This window comes from Dasypus novemcinctus, chromosome 22, assembly GCF_030445035.2.
Source record: "Dasypus novemcinctus isolate mDasNov1 chromosome 22, mDasNov1.1.hap2, whole genome shotgun sequence".
NCBI classification, from domain to species: domain Eukaryota; kingdom Metazoa; phylum Chordata; class Mammalia; order Cingulata; family Dasypodidae; genus Dasypus; species Dasypus novemcinctus.
In genome coordinates, this window is record NC_080694.1 from 64,706,809 (window position 1) to 64,731,207 (window position 24,399).

The window sequence follows — 24,399 nt, forward strand, 5'->3', positions numbered from 1 at the left end:
GATGTTTTTCTCATGGTTAGACCAGGGCTGTATGTTTTTAGGGAAAAGGCCATGAAGATGCCATATCTAAACATCATAAGAAGAGGACATGGTGTGACCCTGATTCATCTCTGGTGATGTGAGCTGGGTTTCCTGGCTAAGCAGTGTTTCCCAGGGTTCTCTAGCCTGAAGTTACTGTTCACACCCGCCTTCCATTGTCCTCTTTGGAAGGATGTCTTACATCCACACTTAAGGGGTGCAGACTTATGGTCAACTCAGTGAGGGTGGACATCTACCTAAATCATTGGGAATTCTTGTATCTGGAGGTTTATCTATTCTTGCTGCATTTAATTATTTATCCACTTGTTTACAGGCTTGTGGATATTAATTTTTATCTTTTGGCTATAATCCAATTTTGTGCTATTTATTTTGTTGCTCAGAATGATCCAGTTTTCAGAAAAGAATCTGGCTCAGGCAGTTGGGCTCCCGTCTACCATATGGAATGTCGAAGATTCAATACCCATGGCCACCTTTGAAGGTAAGTTGGCCCACAAGGGAGTGCCCAGCTGAGGAGTATTGCCCCATGAAGGAGTGCTGGCCAATGTGGAGAGCTAGCACAGCAAGATGGTGCAACAAGAGACACAGAGGAGAAACAATAAGAGACGAAGCAGAATAGGGAGCTGAGGTGGCGCAAGAGAATGATCACTGCTCTCCCACTCCAGAAGGTCCCAGGATGGGTTCCCAGAGCCACACAATGAGAATACAAGCAGACACAGAAGAACACACAGTGAATGGACATAGAAAGCAGACAATGGGGTGGTTGTGGTGAGCAAAAAAAATAAATAAATCTTAAAAATAATTGTTCTAGTGTTGTTCATAGTGAGCCCTTCCAGGTGGCTCCTGAGTCCTTCTGACACGTCCCCATGGTTTTGTATTTTGGGCAATACTCACTTGCTCCCACTCCCGTATGCTCCAGACCCATCCTATATTTTTCCTACCCCTGTTGTGATTTGACACTGTTTTCCGCCAGACTGAGGCATCCCCCAGGCCAGTGGGCTCAAACTAGTCGGCCCCAGGGGAGTGAGGATGAATACGGAGACTATGCACACTTCGGAGACAGGGTTCTGGACCAAGTCTAACTTTATTATGTAGGAACAGCAATTTATAGTTCAGGGCAATAGGGAAGGGGGCTAGGCGGTATTAGATTGGTGGGGGTGAATATATGTCCAAACAAGGAGAGGGGTAAGCTATGGGGGATGGTTAGGTTGATCACATAGGCTGAGCTTTTTCACGCCATACTGCCTGATTGGTGGGGATTAAACAAAGGGAGAGGGGCTCGGAGAGGAGGAAGAAGACGTGGTGTAGCTGGATAGGACTAGGTTGCTATTCTGTTTGACCTTGTGGTCAGTGGCCATTCCGTTCAACTGTGTGGTTGCCTTAGAGACAGTGTGTCAGCAGTTGACAAGCTATGCCTTGTTGGCTGTGCACAGGGTGCTCTTGGGCACTTTCATTCTCCTACATACCCCAGCCCTATTTTCAGCATTTTTGCAAGGACCATTGGTTCAGCTTTGAGATAATGGTATTAGAAACTGAGGTCTAGGCACTGGGTTTGCTCATTGCTATTGGGGCTTCATTGCTTCTAGTTACTCAGTAGAGGAAACTAGGAAATGTGTGTGTAACACATCTATAATACATATATATACACACATATCAATGTTTACACTAAACTACATTAAGTTAAACCTGAATTGATTCCGTGTCTCCAGCTCTAATCCAGTATTGTATACGTCATTCCGGCTTTCCCCCTTGCAAATCTGTAACCTCCCACTTCTCAGTGAGAAATCTGGCTCTCACCACCCACCACATGTTTATTGTTCAGTCTCTCATACACATGGGTAGTGACTTCAGAATTGTTAGCTCCTACCCCATGAGAAAGAACTTTGCCAACTACACCCAGTTCTGATGCATAATTCCTTTTGTCTTCATGCTTACAATTGCCAGCCTTATCCAAAGATTCTCAGGCAAGCAGTCCTTCCCCCCTCCTTCAGTGAGGTCATGTCATGCACCTGTAACACAGCTAGATCCTTCTGCCATAGGCTGCAGCCATCTGGGACTTCTTGCTTGATGGATGGCTTTTTATACTTTGCACACTTAACATTTTTTCTTTGTGGTTTCTTTGTGGTTTCTTTGTGGTTTATGGTTTTAGACACAGTGTCATGTATCTACCCACCAGTACCACAAGGACTAGGGCCAGGGACCTGAAAATATCTTCTGCTTCACCTAAACAACCCGTCACCCTCCCCAAGGTCATGACAACCAGGGATCTGCTTTCAGTATATATATTCTCATCTTTCCATACTTTCATGTAGATGGAACCAGACAGCATGTAGCCTTCCAGAGTGGCTTCTTTCACTAGCAACATGCATTTAAGTTTCATCCATGATATTCCATGAATTTATAGCTCATTCCTTTTGATGACTGAGTAGTATTGTGTACTGTGGATCAATGGATTACCACTGATTTTTTAACAAGGTTCCAGGCATTGAACTCAGAATCTCATATGTGGGAAGCAGGTGCTCACACTGCTGAGCTATACTCGCTTCACAACCTCTAGCTGTTTTAACCATTTACATAGAGAAGGTAAATATGGTTGCATCAAGTTTTGAGGAATTATTAAGATGCTATAAGCATTTCTGTGCAGGTTTTTATGTAAATATGTTTTTAAATTAGATAAGCAAATACCTGGGAATGGTATTGCTGGGTTGTAAGTTAAGTTCACGCTTAGCTTTTTAAGTCCTGCCAAATGCCTTCTGTGGTGGCTGCACCCTTTGGCCTTCCTACCAGCAGGGAGTGTGGGTTCCTGGGCTCCACGTACTTGCCAGTGCAGGTGTCACCACTCGTGACAGACTGAAAATCACCTCCCAACCCAACAATGACCTCTACATCCTGATCCCTGGAACCTGTGAATATTACCTTATATGGCAAAAGGAGCCTTTGCATATGTAATTGATCTCCAGATGGGGGATTAGCCAGGATTATCCCCATGGTCCCTAGGTGTGATCACATGGATCTCATAACAGGGAAGTAGGGGGAGATTTTACTACACCCAGAGGAGAAGGTGATGAGAAGACAGCAGAGATTTGATGTTGTCCTTAACATTAGAGCGATGCAGCCAGAAGCCAGGGAGAGCTGGCAGCCACCAGAAATGGAAGAGGCAAGACACAGGTTCTCTCTGCTGGAGCCTCCAGAGGGAGCCAGGCCTGGCTGACATCTTGATTCCAAACAGGGTCATTGATTTTGGATTTCTGAGAACATAAATTTGTCTTGTTTAATGCTACCAAAAGTGAAAATTTGTTCCACTGGCAATAGGAAACTACCCCATCAGTTTATTTTATTTTATTTTATTTTTAGCTATTCTAACAGCTATGTGCAGGGGCATCTCATGGTGGTTTCATCTGCACTTCCCTAATGAAGTGACGTTGAGCATGTTTTTAGGTGCTTATTTGCCACCCGTGTATCTTCTTTTGTGAGGTGTCAGTTCAGACATTAGCCATTAAAAAAAAAAGGGGGTTCTTATTGTTGTGTGTAAGAGTTCTTTACATATTCTGGGAAGAAATCCTTTATCAGAAATGTGATTCAAAATATTTTATATCTCTGACTTCAGTCGATGGTGATATGTAAGCTCTCAGATGAAAAATAGAATGTTGGAAACTTTGTATCCATCATCTTCAGCTTGACAGCTTTCCCAAACTTAACTCATTTTCTGGTGGGATTTGTGTTAATTGTAACAAATATCACCTTTTGGAAATATGTGAAGAAATGTTTCCATACTGGAAGATGTACATAACTCAGTGAGCCAATGTGTTACATTTCATGCATTAGTACAGATGCATTCAATGTGCAAGCAGAGACCTGAGGATTTCAACGTCTTTAGATGAAATAGCCATGATTTTAGACTACAACTCACTTTTACAAACTCCACTTGTGTGCTTTTAGTATAGTATCAGAGATGAATGTCACCACTCACCTGAAAAGGCTATTACAAATATTCCTCTCATTTCCTACTACATTTATATGGGAGCCTGAATTTTGGCTCAAACCTGAATAACTGATTTAATATGATAAGCAAGTCCAGGGGTGCTCTACTGAGTCAGCTAAGAAAGATATGCACAAATGTAAGTTGATCAACTCTTCTTTTTACATTGTTTCCTTTTGGAATTAGTTATCAACGTGTAATGAGTTTTGGTATAAGTATTAATCTATGTGGGTCTGTCTTTTAAATTCCTTTTAATTTCTAGTGTGCTCGGTACCAGTAGCGGTCACCAGAATCTCCTCAGGGTCCTCACTAATGTGTAAACTGTGAAGAGTCAGGACCAGGTGTCACTGACGGGGTGAGAGCGCTGGGTGCAGGGGAGGGGTCGGGCCAGTCCAGGACCGGGTCTCGGCTCTCAGGGTCTGGCCCCGAGGCTGGCGTGTGGGGCGGGGAGGCCGAGCTGGGTCTTTCACTTCTTCCCAGGTCCTTCTGCCCCGACCCTCGTGACGCGGGCCCAGGCTGCCTCCTTTTGCGGGCCCGGTTCTGGAGAAGCCAATCGCCGAAACTGCGGCCCATCCAGAGCCCGCCCCGACCTGCCCGGACTCAGGTTCCGCCAGACCCGGGGGTCCGGCCATGGCGCCGGGGACCCTCCTCCTGCTGCTCTCGGGGGCTCTGGCCCTGACCCCGATCCGGGCGGGTGAGTGCGGGGTCGCGGAGCTGCCCCAGAGGGGGCAAGGGGAACTCTGGAGGGGACAAGACCCGGGAAACCGCGTCCCCGCGTCCCCGCATGCTGACCCCACACACCGACCCTTCCCCACCCTTTCCTGTCCCAACAGGCTCCCACTCCCTCAGGTATTTCAGCACCATCGTGTCCCGGCCCGAGCGCGGGGACACCCACTACCTCGCCGTGGGCTACGTGGACGACACGCAGGGCGCGCGGTTCGACAGCGACGCGGATAATCCGAGGTTGGAGCCGCGGGCGCCGTGGGTGGAGCAGGAGGGGCCCGAGTACTGGGAGGAGCAGACGCGGAGGGCCAAGGACCAAGCGCAGACCTCCAGGGTGTACCTGCGGACCCTGCGCGGCTACTACAACCACAGCGAGGCCGGTGAGCCACGCGGGGCCCGGGGTCCATGCACGACCGGGATCCCCAGGACGAGCCAGGGTCATCCCGAGTTTCCAGCCCCCACTGCACCCCGAGGCCGCGGGACCTGGGTACGCCCCACCCGGGAGCTCGGGGGCTGGGGGAGGAATTTTCCTCAGTTTGTTTTATCTGCCCTGACTAATTAGCAATGGGGAGGGGCGGGCAGGTGGGCTAACAGGTGGCAGGGGCTGACCGCGGGGGCGGGGCCAGGGTCTCACACCCTCCAGAGGATGTTTGGCTGCGACGTGGGCCCCGACGGGCGCCTCCTCCGCGGGTACATTCAGTTCGCCTACGACGGCGCCGACTACATCGCCCTCAACGAGGACCTGCGCTCCTGGACGGCGGCGGACACGGCGGCGCAGATCACCCGGCGCAAGTGGGAGGAGGACGGTGAAGCCGAGTACGAGAAAGCCTACCTGGAGGGCAAGTGTGTGAAGTGGCTGCAGAGATTCCTGGAGAGGGGGAAGGAGACGCTGCTGCGCACAGGTATAGGGGCCCGGGGCCCTCCCCGATCTCCTCAGGCTGGGCTGCTCCCCCACCTGCGTCCACGGGGAGGGGAAATCCAGTAGGTGCAGGAACACTCTCCTGCCTGGGGTCCAGGGGCGGGGTCGGCCCAGGTGTCCAGACCCTGAACCCTGAGCGACTAGCAGAGGCCCCGCCCTCTGTCAGGACAGTGAAGGGTCCAGCCTCCCCCGGGATGGAGGAGACCGTCCCTGAAGCACCTGGGCAGCAGGTCAGCCTTGGGGACCACCGGGACATTCTCAGGCCTTGTTCCTGCAGCTTTTCTGAGCCCCTCGGCCTCCACTAGTTCAGGTCTAGAGGTCCCTGTTCACATCACACACCTGGGGCCTCCTGCACTGGACGGTCTCACCTGACCCCAGAATTTCAAAGAATAGGACTTATCCTGGAACCCCCGAGTCCAGGCAGGTGTCTGGGGCTTCCACTGCCCACCAAGACTGTCCTGTCCATTCCTGGTGGTCACACGAGTGCTGCTAGAATGCCCAGGAGGGCAGCAGACTTGGCCCAGTGGTTAGAGCGTCCGTCTACCACATGGGAGGTCCGCGGTTCAAACCCGGGGCCTCCTTGACCCGTGTGGACCTGGCCCATGTGCAGTGCTGATGCACACAAGGAGTACCCTACCACACGTATGGGAGCCCCACACGCAAGGAGTGCACTCCATAAGGAGAGCCACCCAGTGCGAAAGAAAGTGCAGCCTGCCCAGGAATGGTGCCACACACACGGAGAGCTGACACAACAAGATGACACAACAAGAAAAGAGATACAGATTCCCATGCCTCTGACAACAGAAGTGGACAAAGAAACAAAAGGCAGCAAATAGACACAGGGAACAGACAAAGGGGTGGGGGTGAGGGGGGGGAGAAAAATAAATAAATAAATAATCTTAAAAAAAAAATGGCCAGGAGAGAAATGAAAAGATCCTAAGGTTTCTGACCTTCCCGCAGACCCCCCAAGGACACATGTGACCCGCCACCCCATCCCTGACCGTGGGGTCACCCTGAGGTGTTGGGCCCTGGGCTTCTACCCCGCGGAGATCACGCTGACCTGGCAGCGGGACGGGGAGGACCAGACCCAGGACACAGAGTTTGTGGAGACCAGGCCAGCGGGGGATGGAACCTTCCAGAAGTGGGCGGCTGTGGTGGTGCCTTCTGGGGAGGAAGAGAGATACACGTGCCACGTGCAGCACGAGGGACTGCTCGAGCCCCTCACCCTGAGATGGGGTAAGTGGGACGAGGTGGGGGCCTCTTCTAGGGAAGCAGGAGCCCTTCTGAGCTCCTCCAGAGGGTCAGGGCTGAGCCTGGGGTCAGGGCCCCTGACCTTCCACCCTTCTCAGAGCCGTCTTCCCAGCCCCCTATCCTCATCGTGGGAATCGTGGCTGCCCTGGTCATCCTTGGAGTGTCCGTGGTGGCTGGAGTTCTGATCTGGAGGAGGAAGAGCTCAGGTAGGGGAGGGGCGGGTCTGAGGTTTCTTGTCCAGGGGTGTTTCCAGCCCAGGTAGCAGTGTGCCCTGCCCCTTCCTGGTACCGTGAAGGCCCTCCTCACACACCTGCCCATCCAGTCTGTGCCTGTTACTACACTTACTTTTTAAACCTGTGAGAGAAGTAGGACAGTGTCCCCAGTGATGACATGGACGCCCCTGTTCCCAGCAGTCAGAGGGAAGGGGCTGCTGAGATCAGACCCCCAGGAGGGCAAAAGGTCCACCCCATACATCTACCACGTGTTTCCTGATCCTGCCCCAGGTCTGTAGTCATGGTTCTGGAATCTTCCCTGGATCCAGGACTAGTTCTCAGGACCTCATGTCCTGCTCTCACTAGTTGTTTTTCCACAGGTGGAAAAGGAGGGAGCTACGCTCAGGCTGCTTGTAAGTGGGGGATGGAGGGGGAGGTGGTGTGGAGGGTCAAGGCTGACCTGAGGCTTTGGGGAGTGTAGATGGAGCCCACGGAGTAGCTCACCCCATCACTCCTTGACTCACATCTCCCTGTGGCTCTGACCAGACCCTGTGTTTGTTCCTCTCCAGCCAGTGACAGTGCCCAGGGCTCTGATGAGTCTCTCAAGGCTTCTAGAGGTGAGACCCTGGGGGGCCTGAAAGGGGAGAGGGGTTGGGCCAAGAGGATATGCCTGGGTCCTGGGGATTCCTTGGACGTGGACATGAGGACCTTGGAGGGCTGGTCATGACGTCAGCATTTACAGAAACGACCTGAACATGCTCTTGATTATTTTCTTCTGTAGCGTGACAAAGCTGCCTCCTGGGGGACAGAGAGATTCCAGAGCTGTTCACACCCCTCATGTGACTTCAAGACCCCCTTGCTTTGGGATGTGAAGACTTTCCTTCTTGCAGCTGGCATCTGTTGTATACTGGAGGATGGGGAGGTAGCTTGCCCCTGCCCCCACATACCCGACACTGACCTGTGTTCCCTGCCCCAACTGAACATCCTGCTCAGGAGAGCTGGGTGTGGAGTGTCACAGCTCTGTCTTACTTCATGGTACACTGAGCTGCCCCTTCCTGCTTCCCTTGAAAATGTCAACATGGTATGATTTTGCTTTCACAAATCCTTGCTATTAGGAGAAGATTCTGAAACTAGAGAGAAAAATTAAATTGACCTGAGAACCTTCCAGAACTGCGTGTGTGCTGTGCTGAGTGTTCCTGAGAGGAGCCAAGGGTGGACAGGCCTGTGTCCAGTTGGAGTTCCATCCATGTGGTCTTTGACTTGTCCACACCTTGACTGGGTCATGCTCACTGCTCCTGTGCCCTTGTCCCTGCAGTAAGATTCTGTCCCTCCAGGACCTGAAGTCACAGGGTCTCAGATGTCATTGGGCCTTGTCCCATCTGCAGAAGAGTGAGCAGTGGGGGCTCATGTGGCCGGTCATCCTGGCTCAGCCTGGTCCACCTCAGTGCCCCTTGTTTCTTATTTGTTTTATGATTCTGTGATGATGGAGGAATTTGGCTTTTTTTACTCTTCTCCATGATGTGTGCTCTCCTCCTGCTCTGTGTCCCTGTCTCTGACTCCAGCAGGTGTCAATGTTGACTATCTCTGACCCATGAGTCCCAGGGCAGCTCCTGCCCATGAGTGTCTCTGGTAAAAAGAGACTGATTTTCAGACCGTCTAGCTCCTGCCTCGTGCTGGGCTGTTACCTGGTTGTTCTTTCCACGCTTTCCCTCACCTTTCTAAGGAATCAGTTCAGGAATTAGCACTGAGGAGGACCGACAGTTTTGACTTTAACTCCCGGTGGTTTGGTCCTTCTCTGCCACCTGCCCTCCCTCTCTGCCCTTACCCAGCTCCACTGACCCCAATGCTGGCTGCGGCCCAAGCCCATGGATTTGTAGAGCAGACCCTAGTGTAGACCCACAGGTGGGCAATGGGGGCTTAGGCTGGATTGCTCTTGTCTTGCAGGGAGTTGAAATTGGGCTGTAGTCACAGGGGGTGGAGGGGAAGGGAGGGAGAGCAGCACTTCTGAGGACAGTCCTGGTGGCCTCAGTGTCAAGTGAGTGGAGGTTGTGCCATCACTGCCAGGAGACCACAGCTGTGTTAGGAAAGGCACTGGGGGAGGGGGTCCTCACTGACCACTCCTGCACCTGGTGTTTGTGGAGGACTGTGTAGCACACCCATTTTTAGCTTCTGGGAAACTTTTGTGAGCTAAAAACAGTCAAAATCTCTGGCCTTGGTCAGACGGAAAGTACTTTATGAACATGGGTGGTCAGTGCAGTGTGGGCCTCACTGGGGCTGTGACTTTAGAGGAAAGCTTGAAGGTCATGAAGGGTGTATTCCTGAGGATGTCTGGGAAGGTCTTCCCAGGCAGGGAACTGGGCAGCATGTCATGGTGGGCAAGGGCGGCCTGTGGTCCTGGGAGGAGCAGGAGGCTGGAGTGGCTGCAGCAGCATCATGGAGACGGGCAGAGGTCGGCCAGATCTTGGGGCTTGTGGGTATGGGAAGACGTAAGTTTTTGTGCATGAGATGGACTTAAAAGATGTTCTGAAAAGGAGACCTGTGTTGTGATTTCTCTTACACAGTTACTTGGGTTTCTGTGTTGAGAACAGCAATGAGAGGTGAGGGGGAGTGAGGGAGTAGGGCAAAAAGGATGAAATTAGTGCAGTGTTCCAAGTAGAGATGTGAGTTGATCTGCCTGGGATAGAAGTAGGCAAAAGAGTGGGAAGTAGAAGTGTATATTTATAAATATTATACGGTTTCCTAATGGATCAAATTTGGTCTGTGAGAGAATAAGCAATTATGAAGACATGAAAAAGTTCATCTATTGAAAGGAGAGGAGTTGCAACTAGAAAGATAGAGTTGTCAGTGCAGGTGGGAAAGGCTCTGGAAGAAGGATAGTTGAAGGTCATTACAGGCATTCTGTTTAGGAAAAGTTTAATGAGATGTCTATCAGAAATGTAAGTGAGGTTGTCAGTTGCCATTGGAAATATGAATCTGTAGATTAGAAGTGTCTGGGCTGGAGACACAGATTTGGGGGTGATGCCATGTAAGTGTTAATTTGAACCAAGGAAGAGGCTGAGGTCACAAGAGTGTGATTAGCTACAAAAGGAGAGGAGTGAGGACTGGCCCCTGCACCTCCCAGAGCTCAACCATCCATGGATCACCCTGGAGGGACCACACAGCTCTGTCACTATGTCTGGAAGACACATAGACCAGGGAGCCCCAAACTTCTCTGTGCACAGGAACCTCCTGGACATCCCACAAGGATCCAGAAGGTCTGGGGGAGCATGAGGTTCTGTGTTCATAACAAGGGGGTGCTGAGCTGCTGGATTTCAGGTGCATCTTTAGAGCAAGAACCCAGACCAGGGAGGCCCTGTGTCTGTGCTCCAGCTCCCCTGGGAGTGGTGGAATGTGCCTTCTGGGCTCTTGTTCCATGTCCTGAAGGGGGGTCTGGAGAGAAGCCTGAGTGTTTCATCACAAGCCCCTCAGGCTGTCCTGGCTAAGCTGGATGATGAAGTTGTTCTTCCAATGATGAGTGTTTCACCCCATGTGGTACTTAAACCATATAAAAAAGTCCTTTCTGGAAAAAAAAAAAAAGGGAAATCCATCATCAGTTATGAGGGTGATGTTGGGAAATCAATGTGCTTTCTCTACAATGAGGTATAACCAGGTGGGGATTTATAAAGTGGTTCAAGGTTCTCCATAAATTCAATCTCTGAATTCTTGCTATGTGTCCCTGTATCTTAACTGATTTCATGCATACTTGGTGCAAGCAATAGATTTTAGATTTTGCTAATTTCAACATAAGGAATGCATAAATGTGATCCAGGGACTCACTTAATTTTGGGAGAAAGCCACAGAACCAGGAGCTTGAGGCCACATAGCCAGGAAGAGAATCCACAACCCACCCTAGGTCAGGTCACCTGTGGGCAAGGCCACTGCTGCTGGGCAAGAGGCTTGGCTACCCACTAGCCTGATGCTGGATATGGGATCTACAGGTAAAAGGTCACGCACCCCTGCCCACTGGACTCTGCACAGTCCAGCATCACTGGGTCAGCCCGTCCTTAGCCAGTCTGCTGTGGTCATCTGATGGGGAGGCCAAGGCTCCTCTGTGTCCAGCTCAAGCATGTTGGGAAAGTGAGCTTCCCTCTTCATGGTGGGCGGTGGCTCTGCCTTTACCAAGGCTCCTTAAGTGTGGAATTCCCTGGTGTGGGAAGAGGTCCAGGTGCTGTGGGATGGGCATGGAGGATGGAAAGTGAGGACAGATGTCAATTCCTGGAGCTGGGATCAGCCTGGAACTTTATCTTGTGTTTGATGACACTTGGGTTTGATTGGCTAAATGAGTGACTAATAAATGACATCTTTCAACTCATTCCCTTATATTCTCTCATGGGTTTCACTGTTTGTTTTTGTCAGTTTATCTTCACAAATAAGTAGAGGGCATTGCTGGATGGATAAGTGATTTCTGCAAACATCTCTCCCTGACTTTTTCTTATAGTAGGATTAAAAATCCCAGATCTCTAAGACTTCAGAGGATCATGTGTGCTCTGACATTTCACATAACTTTCATATTTCCTTGTCCATACACACATTTCTGTGGAGAGGATCCATAGCCTTTATAGTTTTTGTGCAACTCCCATAAGAGTCTATTATACCCCCCAGTTTTAGACACTGTGCTTCTCCAAGTCTGGTCATGAGCAGCTGCTCAACACACTTTTCAGCAGACCCAAGGACATGATGTAAATGCTCCTGTTTCTTGCGTGTCTCCAGTCTGGGACACGATAAGGTAGAGGATCCCTTGTTGCTCTCAGGCTCAGTTTCCATCTGGATCTCACTGTGGATGGTAAACGGTCCACAGAGCAGTGCCAGCCCCTGACCACACTGAGTAGCATTGGGGGAGATGGACCTTATCCCAGCATCTACCCTGGAGTCCAGTAGCAGGAAAGAATTAATAGGTAGTTAAGGAGATTCCATTTTCATTAATATGGTGGGTAGGCTTTTAAGGCTGTCTCTTCTACTGAGTAGATTTAAAATAATAGATAAAGCAGAAAACCATCAATTAGTATTAAAGAAAAAGAATAATTTAGGCCAAAGTCCATGTGGAAAGACATCTAGAGAGGTTACTCGCATTCATCCTGTCAGCTATTTTCAAATCTCAAAATCCTGTCTTTAGGGAAACGGACTTTGGCCCAGTGGTTAGGGCGTCCGTCTACCATATGGGAGGTCCGCGGTTCAAACCCCGGGCCTCCTTGACCCGTGTGGAGCTGGCCATGTGCAGTGCTGATGCGCGCAAGGAGTGCCGTGCCACGCAAGGGTGTCCCCCGCGTGGGGGAGCCCCACGCGCAAGGAGTGCGCCCGTGAGGAAAGCCGCCCAGCGTGAAAAGAAAGAGCAGCCTGCCCAGGAATGGCGCCGCCCACACTTCCCGTGCCGCTGACGACAACAGAAGCGGACAAAGCCGCTGACAACAGAAGCGGACAAAGAAACAAAACGCAGCAAACAGACACCAAGAACAGACAACCAGGGGAGGGGGGGAAATTAAATAAAATAAATAAATCTAAAAAAAAAAAAAAAAAAAAAAAAAAATCCTGTCTTTAGTTTATATGGCTCATACCCTGAAGTAGATAGGAGCTGATACCAAACCTTGTTCTTGTGGGGAGTGAAAGAGGACTCCGTCCACCACCCTGGAAATCTAGGAATCAAAAGGCTCATAGCCTCAGAGTAAGGGAGGAACAAAAGAAATCTGTCTCATCCCCCAAAGAAGAGTGTTCTGAGGAAACGTGCCTTTTACCCATCGGCAGGGGCTGAGTGGTGGGAAAGAGAAAGCAGCTATTTCTGAAGAATTGTAACCATTAACCAGCCCTCCTATCATTTGTTGTCCAAATGTGCCTCACCTGTGGAATAAAGTAACTTCAAGCCATGGATTTAGTGTGTAATATCTTGGATTGGTGGTGATCTGAAAATTGGAAGAAGGAAACAAAAGCCTTTAGAGAATTCCATATTTAATCTATGTGTCAAAGACTTTATTCACTTTCACAAGGAAGAAGTGTAACTTGTAGCAAGAAACATATTAATGAATTAGAAAAAAAGTCAATATGAGCAAGAATCAGAAAAATAGATCATAAAGATAAGGTCAGATGGAGCTGCCCTGGATGGTGCTTCAGAGGTAATCACCGGACATTGTAAATCCTCACAGGGCCCACTGGATGGAATGGAGGAGAGTATGGGCCATGATGTGAACCATTGTCTATGAGGTGCAGAGGTGCCCAAAGATGTACTTACCAAATCCAATGGATGTGTCATGATGATGAGAACGAGTGTTGTTGGGGGGGGGAGAGGGGGGGTGGGGGGGTGGGGTTGAATGGGACCTCACATATATATTTTTAATGTAATATTATTACAAAGTCAATTAAAAAAAAAGATAAGGTCAGAAAACTTCAATATTGGAATTATGAGATATAGAAAATATTTTGTGTAAAGAATAAAATTATTAGCTTGAAATTTCCTGCAGAACATGGGAAACTTAAAACGACCTAGATATTTTGTGAAAGAACCAAATATACTTCTTTGAATTAAAACATACAAGAAATTCAATGAGAAACTCTGTCTGGAATTTTGCTTTGGATCATGATGTAGAAACCGCAACCAGATGAACTTTCCTGACCTAAACAACTTTAAATTCAAAAAAAATGTAAGAAAAAAGCATTTTTTCAGACACCGACCAACATATGCATGAATTTATGATAGTTAAGATGAAAATAACAAAAGGCACAAGTTCTACAGTTGTCCACAGCAAGTAGAAGGAAAGAAAAAATAAAGATAAGACCAAAAATCAGTGAACTAGAAAACTGAGAAAAACAATGAGACTGAAACCTTGTTTCCTGGGGAAATGTAAGTACTCTTTATCAAGCGCTGGCTAGATTGGCCAAGACAAAAAGACACAAATTACATATATCATGAATGAGAGAAAGGTTACCTGTACAGACTCTTTAGAAAGTTAGAATTGAAAACTTTCCCATACATTAAACTTGAGGCCAAGAAGCTCTCATTGCTGAATTGTATCAAACATAATAAACTCTCTTACATTTTAAAGGTGGGAATAATTCCCAGTTTCTGTTCAAGTCCAGCATTATCCTCATTCAAAAACCAGGAAAGACATCACAAGGAAAGAGACATATAGAACATTGCCCCTCATGGTTCTGGGTTTAAATATCCATACAAAATGTGAGTAAACCAAATGCAAAATACATAAAAAGTATTATAGGTCATACCTCATTAGCCTAGCTGGGACTGCAAAGGTGGGTTAATATCTGCTACTCATCTCAGGTCTCCAGATTAAGAGAATAAAGCACAAACACGATGTCACCAAACTGCAGAAAAACCATTTGTGAAATGCAACTTCTTTTCAAGACAAAATCTCTATGCAAACTAGGAAGAGAAAGCAGATTCAAATATGTGCATCCAGACATCATGAAAATCTATGCTAACATCATACTCAATGAAGAAAGGCTAAATCCTAAGATCAAGTAGTTTGGTCCATTCTCACCATTTTTGTTTAACCTTATTCTGGATGTCCTAAGCAGTGCAAGAGGGCAAGAAATGAAATGCAAGCCCTATAGATAGTAAAGAAAGAAGTAAAACTGCCATTATTTGCAACCAGCATGATAATATATGTTAGAAAGCCACACACACACACAAAAAAAAACCTACACATTTACCAGAATTAAGAAATGAATTTAGCAAGGTCACAGGATGCAAGGTCAGCACATATGCATCAATTCTATTTCTATATACTGGTGATGGCAAACAGAAAATGTAATTTAAAGACTTTTCCCTGGGGAGCTGCAGCACGGTGAAGCCCCCAGTCCTTGGCCACTTTGCTGCTGCCCTGGAGCCAGGACTGCCTTGCCCAAGGTTGCCCTGAGGGTCCCAGTGGGTGGCAGGGGCAGAGGCAGTGAGAGCAGGAGCTCTGCCAGGAGCAGGTGAGGCTCTCACCCATTTCTGCAGTCACCAGGCCCCAGTGACACCCCAGGGGATACACAGTGTGTCAGGTCACCCCTTGTTGTCTCATAAAGGAGTCCAGAGGATGTGCAGGAGAGAAGCATGTGGAAGAGCTCCTGTGACTTTAAGAAACTGCACAGAGAACTCCGGCAAATTCATAAGAACTTATTCCACCGTTCAGAATTGTTTTCTCCAATGCTAAAGGAACAGTTTTTGGAAACTCGATGACAATTATTGAAGAGATAAGATCGGTCACAGTTCTCTGCAAATATTCCAACTCCTAATAGTAAGGCTGGAGTAATTAAAGGCAGTTCTGAGGGGATTGGTCCTGCTGAAGCTTATTTGGATTGCATCATTGACAGCTTTCCTGAGTGTAGCAGGGAAGGCTTCTCCAGCCACAGGGATCTGATATCACTCGCTGTGTTGCGTCCAACGTGGGGCTCAAGCTTCCGGATAATCTCACAGTGAGTCATCGAGTACAACTCTTGTTGCAGTCGGTAAGTGACCCTCAGTATGGGGAATCTTTCCTCATCTGAGAAGGCCCCTCAAGCCCATGCGCTGCGTGCCCTTTTAGCGAGCAGACGCATCAAATATCTGAAAGGGAACTATCAGTATTGGGATCTTGCTGTAGATTTTAATCCATGGTTTTCTACTGCAGCAATTTGGGATCCCGCCACATGGGCAAAGCTGCTTAAGCGCTTTTGCTCAGCCGAAGTCCATGAGGGTAAGACCTTTCCCCCTGGTCTTATTCCTGCCCTTTTAGCTGTCCACACCTGTCTTACTGGTGCCCCTCTAGAAGAACCTTCCCCCATTCTCCTTGAAGATCTAGCCTCTTCTTCTCCCTCTGCTCCTGCCCCGGCATAAGGACCTCCTCATCTTGAACTTCTATATCCTCCACTTGCTAATCCAGCTTACAATACTGATTCCCCCTCTTCTCCATCTCCCGCTGCTCCCCCTTTACAGTCTCCCCTCTCCTCAGCCGATTGTTCCCATGAGAAACAGCTCAGCCCTTCCTCTTTGAAACCACCAGTTCCTCCTTCTACTGCTAATGCATCTTCCTACCAAAGCCCCGCTTCCTCTTTTGAGGAAGAAAAGGAACTTCTCTCTTTGGAGCCAGACAGGCTGCCACCTTGTGGCCTCTGTCCATTTCTCTCTAGGCCTAAACCTAATCCGCCTAATCTCCCCACGTCCGCCATTTCACCTGCTTCATCCTCGTCCGCCATTTTCTCCTCTACTTCTCCTTTCCCCATGCACTCCACCCCTCCTCCTCTAACTTCCCCCTTTTTCTCCGACCACTCCTGTTCGTCCTCCTTATCTGCCGGTGCATGCCTTCCATGTGAATTTTGCCCCTTTGGACGCTGTCTTTTATAACTGCTATCCATGGGATCATAAAACTATATCTAATCTCCACAAAACCATCCAAGAGTATGGCCTTAACAGCCCCTATGCACAGATGTTACTAGATAATCTCTCCCTTGAACATATTTGTGCTGCCGATTGGAAGAATCTTGCCCGTGCTATTTTAACTCCTGGGAAGTATGTTACTTTATTATGATGAGGCTGAGACAGTTGGTGCCCGTAATCTCACCAATAACCTTACCGCAATGCCCTCTGATGCCTTGAAAGGAGAAGGGCAATGGACCCTCCCCACAATCCAAGCCACATGTCCTGACCCATATTTTGATCAGTGTCTGACCATAGCCAAATCTGCTTTTCATAAACTCAATCCATAGGGCAAACCCGTACACCTTGCCAAACTCTTACAGAGTCCTAATGAACCTTTCTCTGACTTGTATAGTTGAGTCAAAGAAGCAGTAGATAGAAAAGTTTCCCATGCCACTGCAGCAGACGCTCTCTTAAGAGATCTCCTTTGGGAAGGTGCAAACACTGAGTGTCCACAAACAATTACTTCCATTTGCAATAAATCCCCTGATGATTGAGTCCTTGCTTGTAGAGATATTGGCTCTACCTCCACATCTGCTATAGCAACTGCCACCAACTCTGCAACAATCCTCGACGCAGGCTTAGCTGATCAGTTGAGCCTCCAAACACAAAATAGAACTTGTTGCTGGTGCTGTAGGACTGGCCACTTCACCAGGGACTGTCCAGAATCCAAAATATCTAGACCATCGAACATTCCTCCATCAATCTGTCCTAGATGCTGTAAAGGCTTGCATTGGAAAAGAGATTGTCGCTCAGAAACCGATTTTCAGGGCAATCCTCTCCCACCTTTAAATGAGGTCAGGGGCACCTCTCAGCCCCGCAATTAAGAGAGGAAACTTCACCTACCTTATTTTGGACAATTCCCATTACACAAGGAAAAGCTTTCCTCACCCTTACTGTTCAAGGAAAGCCCATTACAGGACAAATTGACACGGGCACAGATTTGTCAGTTCTTAGCCCGTCTGACACTGACCCTTCCTGGCAGCTTAAACTAGACCCTTTGGTCCAAGGTGTAGGGGGATTAAGACCCTCACATCAACTTGTGGATCCCCTCACATGGACCGACCCAGATGGTAGGACAGGAATGTTCCGTCCCCTTGTCTTGTCAAGTATCACACAAATTTTGTGGGGATGCGATGTTCTTCCAAAGTTAGGAGCCGTCCTTTCTACATCCTCTCAGGAGCACCCCCAAGCATAAAGGCTACTGGTCTTCCACCATTATTCACCATCAATAAACCTGCACCTATCAAACTTATTTGGAAAACTCAAGAGCCTGTATGGTCAGACCAGTGGCCGCTACCTTGAACTAAATTATAACAATTGGAAGTCCTTGTGCAAGACCAATTAAATTTACAGCATATTGAACCCTCCACCAGTACTCATAACTCACCTGTCTTTGTAATTCAAAAAAAACCTGGCAAATGGAGGCTATTACATGACCTTAGAAACATTAATGCTCAAATGACAAAAATTGGCTCTCCTCAATCAGGCCTTCCTCATCCATCAGCCATCACGTGCGATCATCACATCATTGCGGTAGATCTTAAAGACTGTTTCTTTTCCACCCCTCTTCATGAGGATGACTGTCAATACTTTGCCTTTTCTGTACCCATTACGAATAATGCAGCCCCTCAACGACATTTTCAATGGAAAGTCCTCCTACAGGGAATGAAAAACAGTCCTGCTATATGTCAAATGTTTGTTAGTGAAGCCACTCATCCTCTTTTACCCTTTTGTGAGGTTGTTCACTATATGGATGATATTCTTATTGCACATGTGGACTTGACTCATCTACAAAAATGTTTGCAATCTCTTCTGCACAACTTCAAACAACTAGGTCTCACTATATCATCTGAGAAAGTGCAGAAATATCCACCCGATATCTTTTTAGGCTATACCATTACAAAAGTTATCCAACCTGCCGTCCCTGTATTACAAATGCCACAAAAATGTACCCTTAACACACTCCAATGTTTGTGTGGTGATGTCAATTGGCTACGTCTGCACCTAAACCTGACCACCCATGAACTTAAACCTCTTTTTGACCTCCTGAAGGGTCACTCTGATCCCTCCAGAAGTCATACTATCAGTGAAAAGGAACACAACTCTCTCAAACTCTTGAATGACAAAATGAAAAATCTCAGCCTAGTCCATTTTCAGCCCCACCTCCCTCCCCTCTTCTTGCTCTAATCATCAATACCCCTGGGACACCCACTGGTCTTTTATACCAAAACTCCCCCCTCTTTTGGGTACATTTATCCCTTAGTCATAAGGGCAAAATTACTTCTTATTGTAATGCCATATGCATCCTTGAAAGAAAACTCAGAAAAACAGTGCTTCAGTTATACGACCTTGAACCCGACGTTTTAGTCCTACCTTTCACTCACGAACAGATACAACATCTTATTCAAACAGATTTAAATATGCAAATTCTCATATCAGGATTCACAGGTCACCTTGACAACCACCTGCCAAAAGGCAAAGATATCACTGCCATGACTCTCCTTCCCTTTGTTCTCTCCTCTCACTCCTTCCCTACAATGTCTCCCATTCCTCATGCTGTTGTAATCTTTACAGATGCTAATAAGACTCATAGTTCTATAGTTGTAAAAAACCCCAGTACTTCAGATTCTATCCATGTTGAGCGACATACTGGGTCCATCCAACAAGGAGAAATATATGCCCTCTTCCTGGCTTTCCTACACCATCAGTCCATTTCCATCAATATCTTCACTGACAGTGCGTATGCGGCCAATACTATCCATGCACTGCCACATGTTGTCTTTAAAATTAAAACAACCGTCCAAGATGATTTGATGCTGTCCTTAAAATCTCTTCTTGAAAATAGCAAGCATCCCTGGTTCATTCAACATACTCGTTCCCAATATGGGCTCCCAGGACCTCTTGCCAGTGGCAGTGCCTTGGCAGACTCATCCCTCATAATAAGATTAGTAACCACAGATCTAGGCCAAGCTAGAGCCCTTCATGCAAAGTTTCACATGTCTGCTCATTCTCTCCATTAACTCTTCCCCACATTGACACAACAGCAGTGCAAACACCTCACCCACACATGTAAACAATGTGGCCCTCTCCTCCCCATAGGCCCTCTTCAACCCCAAGGAGTAAATCCTCGTGGTCTCCGTCCAAATGCTATTTGGCAAATGGATGTTACTCAGGTTCCTACTTTTGGCCACAATAAATTTCTTCATGTCATAGTGGACACCTTTTCCAAATTCACCTTCGCCACTGCCCTTACAGGAGAAAAAGCAAAACATGTCATTACTGCCTGTCTTCAGGCTATTAATCAAATGGGCGTACCATGGACCATAAAAACTGATAATGGACCTTGCTATTCTTCCAAAATTTTCCAAGATTTCTGTGCCTCATGGCGCATCACACACAAAACAGGTATCCTATACAATCCCCAAGGTCAAGCTATCATAGAACGCACTCATTCCACACTCAAACAACAAATTAAAAAATTAAAGGGAGAATATCCCCAAGACACTCCCCAAGATATACTAAACAATGCCTTAATTGCTATAAATTTTCTCACATTTGACAGTGAACACTGCAGCCCAGCCATCTGACACTGGGGAGAACTAAGAAATGCCCCCACTCCCTTACCATTAGTTAGATGGAAAGATCTACTTACAAATACCTGGGAGGGACTTCATCCCCTATTAACCCAAGGATGAGGATATGCTTGTGTCTTTCCAGAAACTGCAGAACAGCCAATCTGGGTCCTTAGCTTGTGCGACCAGCGGACAAGAACGATGTCGCCTCATAACGACCAGGTGCCTTGAGACAGAACCGAACCACACCTCTCCTGTTTCCAGAGTGCAGCTAAACCCCTATTTCTCTTTTTTTTTTTTTTTATGTCATGTTACAGCTCCATGGTACCTCCAGCGCAAAGCTTTGGGCCGCTATCAGAAACCCCCCTCTCGTTATGCCACTAGATGCTGACTCACTGCAATTTCCTGCCATTCTTACCAATAATTGCACTATTGGACTCCCCTGCATACAAACAGAGGTCCTCCAAACCAACTGGAGTTCTAATGTTAATGTCACAAGCCCCAAAACTCTTATATTTACCACCCTAAATATCTCTGTGGCATCCTATCCCCAGGGAACAAATGCCACTTGTAATTCCTCTGACTTCCCACAACATGTTCAATTACTTCACTATGAAACTGGCGGCTTCTATCAAAATAAGTCTAGTAACAATTCTTATCGCCATGGCTCCTTCAAGGCAGTTTCAGGTTTCTTTCCCCTCACCACTTGGGGCAACAGATTTCCATACATCTGTCTCACTCCCATCAATATAAATAGTACGCTTTACAATATAACCACAGCCAGATCAGAGTTACGACAAAAATTACTTGGATATTGGAACATGATTTCTTAAACTTCACCACTCAACTCACTTACCAAATCATTACATTTAACAATACCCGAGCAACCGTCCTGGACACCACTCTATTATCAAAAGTTATCTCAAAAATAATCTCTCTTTTCTCTTCTGGACACCACTCTATTATCAAAAGTTATCTCAAAAATAACCTCTTTTTTCACTCCCCAGAATCTAATCTTGTGCATGCTTATTGGAGCCACATTTTTAATTTTCTTTTGCATTATAAAATACATGCTTCGCAAAGTGCAGCACCTCCAGAAAGATGTAAAAAACTTAGTTCTTATACAGCAGGCTATGGTAAACACTCTGGACCAAAAGAGGACAATGAAGAAGTTCTGCAGCATGCTGCAAATATCTTCAGTCTCACAGTACTGCACAACATGTGCAACTAAAGAGTAGCACCAGTGCGCTTGACTGGTAGTCAATGATGGGTAAGATCTCCAGAGGGAGACAACCTAAGACAGGCACAGTCACCTTGGTGCTCATTTAACTGCTTCCTAATGCTTCTTAAAAAACAAAAACAGGGGAATTGTGAGTGAGCTGCAGGCACCACTCTTTAAAGATGGCACCGAGCCTCACAGTAAACAACTGTGAGCCACTCCTAATTCTTCCCCAGTCCTCAGCAACAAGATCCCATGAGCCAACCAGCCTCGCTGAATTAGCAAACCAATCAGGTGCTTGAACGATGCCTAGCTTCCCCCTGGCCACCCATAAAAGTTGTTGCACTTCCTCAATAAACTAGACCTGCACCACCAGCCTGCATCTCCAGAGTGGTTACTGTGTGTGTTTCTTTGCTCTGCCGTCCTTACCCGTCCAGCTGAGGGGGTCTGCCGACCAGACCCCATTGATGACAGCTGTGGATGTGGATTCTGATGCTGAGTTAGGGAATGGATTGGCCTCCAATCAAAACTCCATTTAGAACACTTGGTCTCCATCTTTACTTAGATACCATATAGGGCCTGTTGATTCTGACAGTGGCCAGAATAAAAGAGAAGAACAAGGAGAAAGTCATATACACTTTCCTGGACATTTGGAACTCAAGTTTGGTAAGGAAGATTATTTGGAGATAGCAGGAGAATTAATAAAGCTGGGTTTTAAAAAGGAAGAAGAAAATGGTGAAGCTGCTTATGATCTTATAGGGAGGGAGTTGCTGCACTCCTAGGACATGTTCAGGGAAAGTCAAGCCCTACCTCTTGAGAAGCTGCAATGAGAAAGCAGAGGACCTTATGTGGGCAGAGAGTATCTCTAGCCTTTATGGAAAACCCCACCTTGAGGATGTATCACAGGTTTATAGCTGTCATGGACACAAGGACAGAACAGACATTTGTTTAAAGGGTCTAAGGAGAAGCAGTAAAGACAGCAGGAAGGGAATGACCATCTTCCCTGCTCTGTGCTCACCATGGTGGGTCTGTACAAGGATCTCAGCTCTAGGAGTTGGTTCTCCTTGGGCTGCAGCAAGTGGGAGGAGGCAAACTGGTCACATGTCAGACACATTCAGCTAATGTATTTTAGCCCATGAAGTGAAAGTGAAGGTTCCTATGACAACCATAGCACAGAGGGAATGGACTGTGCCCCAGAGGTTGAGCTATCAGGGAAGAAGCTGAAGCCTGTGGTAGGTGGAATTGCAGTGCTGTCCTCTGAACTTCTCCCTGGGAGACTCTGGTTGAGCGTCCCCCAGCAGGAATACGCACTCACACTGCTATGAATGTGCCCAAGTGTGTCTCTGCAATGCATGCTCACTCTTCAACAGCTCTTGCTGTTCAGTCCTGTGGAGCGTCTTGGTGCTGGCCTTGCTGGGCTTGAAGACACCAAATCTCCATTGTTTGCTCTGTGGATTGGACAGAACTGATGCCCATGCAGGACTGTCAGCACACATTCCAGTGTTTGTGACAGTGTCTCCAGCCCTGAGGCCTCTTTTTGTGCAGTCATTTATGGAGCACTAAATCAATAGGGTAAAACATTTAATGAAATTGGAGAAGAAAAAGGTTAACCAAGAGTATTTATTTACATCTACTACCTGAACAAGATGTTGATTTATAAGAGTAAGCAGCTGTTACATAAAAGCCTTTAACCAAGGTGTGGTCGTTATTTAATCTGCAGTTAGTGTTGTAGGTGAGTCATAAACCCAGCTAAAAGAGGAGTGTCCTTCAAGATATTCCTCTGATAGGAAGTCCTAAGTGTAAAATTTAAAAAAATATACACATATTTTTATTTGTTTTTTTTAAAGATACATTGATCATAAAAGATGTTACATTAAAAATTATAACAGGTTTCCACATACCCCACACCCCACCAGCTCCCACTCCTCCCACATCAACAACCTCTTTCATCATTGTGGTATATTCATTGCATTTGGTGAATACATTTTGGAGCACTGCTGCACTGGATGGATTATAGTTTACATTGTAGTTTACACTCTCCCCTAGTCCATTCAGGGGATTTGGCAGGATGTATAATGCCCTGCATCTGTCTCTGCATTATCATTCAGGACAACTGCAAGTCCTGAAAATGCCCCCACATCTCATCTCTTCTTCCCTCTCCCTGCCCTCAGCAACTTCCATGGCCACTGTCTCCACATCAATGATAAAATTTCCTCCATTGCTAGAGTCACAATAGTTCTATAGTAGAATACCAGTAAGTCCACTCAAATCCATATTTTATTCCTCCATCCTGTGGACCCTGGGATGGTGATGTCTACTCCACCTCTAAATTGAGAGGGGGTTTAGATCCTACATGGCTGATGGATGGGATTCCCTGCTTGCAGTTGTAGACACTCTCAGTTTCCTGGTGTGGTGGTTGACCATTCTCACCTCACTGTTACCTGACATGGGTGAGTCCAATGAACTGGAGAGTAGGTGTTGCAACTCTGCTGAGGCTCAGGGCCCAGCTGGCACATGAACAGTCCTGATATTCAAGTCTCTAGTGTATACACCAACCCCAGTGCCAGCCACAGGTTCAGTAAAAGTGAGAGAAGACACATGTGTAGAGAGGTCACATCTGAGTCCAAGTCCATCACACTCAAGAGCACAAATTCCAAAGTAGGGCTCTCTGGCAAGGCACTGAACTCCAGAGCCAACTGCCATGACCTCCGAATCTATGTGTCTCTGTAGCCCTCAGGAGCACCAGTACATGGGATTGTATCTACTTTGGCTGCCTCTGGGATCCTACTGAAACGTGTGTAAGAGCAACCCTTCTGATGACCTCCTACCAAAATTTCAAAATTAAAGTTTTATGATATTTTTCTTTTTTTAATACCCCAATTTATTTTCTACTTTATTTAGTTTTTATAAATTAATCAGTATACTGTTTCTAATCTTAAACCTATCATTACTATTTCATTTTCCTACTAATTGAATTTGGCAATAAATTAGGCTTCATTTTTGAAGGAGTTTTGGTTCACAAAGGGCTTCAGCTATGGCAGATGAGGAGCGCTGGTGTGGGGTG

The 24,399-nt window shown here is 47.0% G+C and overlaps 1 protein-coding gene across 2 annotated transcripts in view; it reads left to right on the forward strand.

Moving 5' to 3' along the window:
- LOC101442251 (patr class I histocompatibility antigen, A-126 alpha chain-like) overlaps positions 1-24,399 on the forward strand; it is a 157,199-nt gene that overhangs the window by 5,226 nt on the left and 127,574 nt on the right. Inside the window, exons 2-11 of one of the 2 annotated variants that reach the window (XM_012528949.4) lie at positions 420-517; positions 4,278-4,370; positions 4,496-4,709; positions 4,849-5,118; positions 5,365-5,640; positions 6,618-6,893; positions 7,007-7,114; positions 7,501-7,533; positions 7,690-7,737; positions 7,902-8,290. In XM_012528949.4, the coding sequence (XP_012384403.1) occupies positions 4,646-4,709; positions 4,849-5,118; positions 5,365-5,640; positions 6,618-6,893; positions 7,007-7,114; positions 7,501-7,533; positions 7,690-7,737; positions 7,902-7,906 (1,080 nt within the window). In that variant the 5' untranslated portion in view covers positions 420-517; positions 4,278-4,370; positions 4,496-4,645 and the 3' untranslated portion in view covers positions 7,907-8,290. Of the gene's footprint in view, positions 1-419; positions 518-4,277; positions 4,371-4,495; positions 4,710-4,848; positions 5,119-5,364; positions 5,641-6,617; positions 6,894-7,006; positions 7,115-7,500; positions 7,534-7,689; positions 7,738-7,901; positions 8,291-24,399 lie in introns of those variants that run through there. The other variant, XM_058285409.2, reaches the window with a different exon arrangement.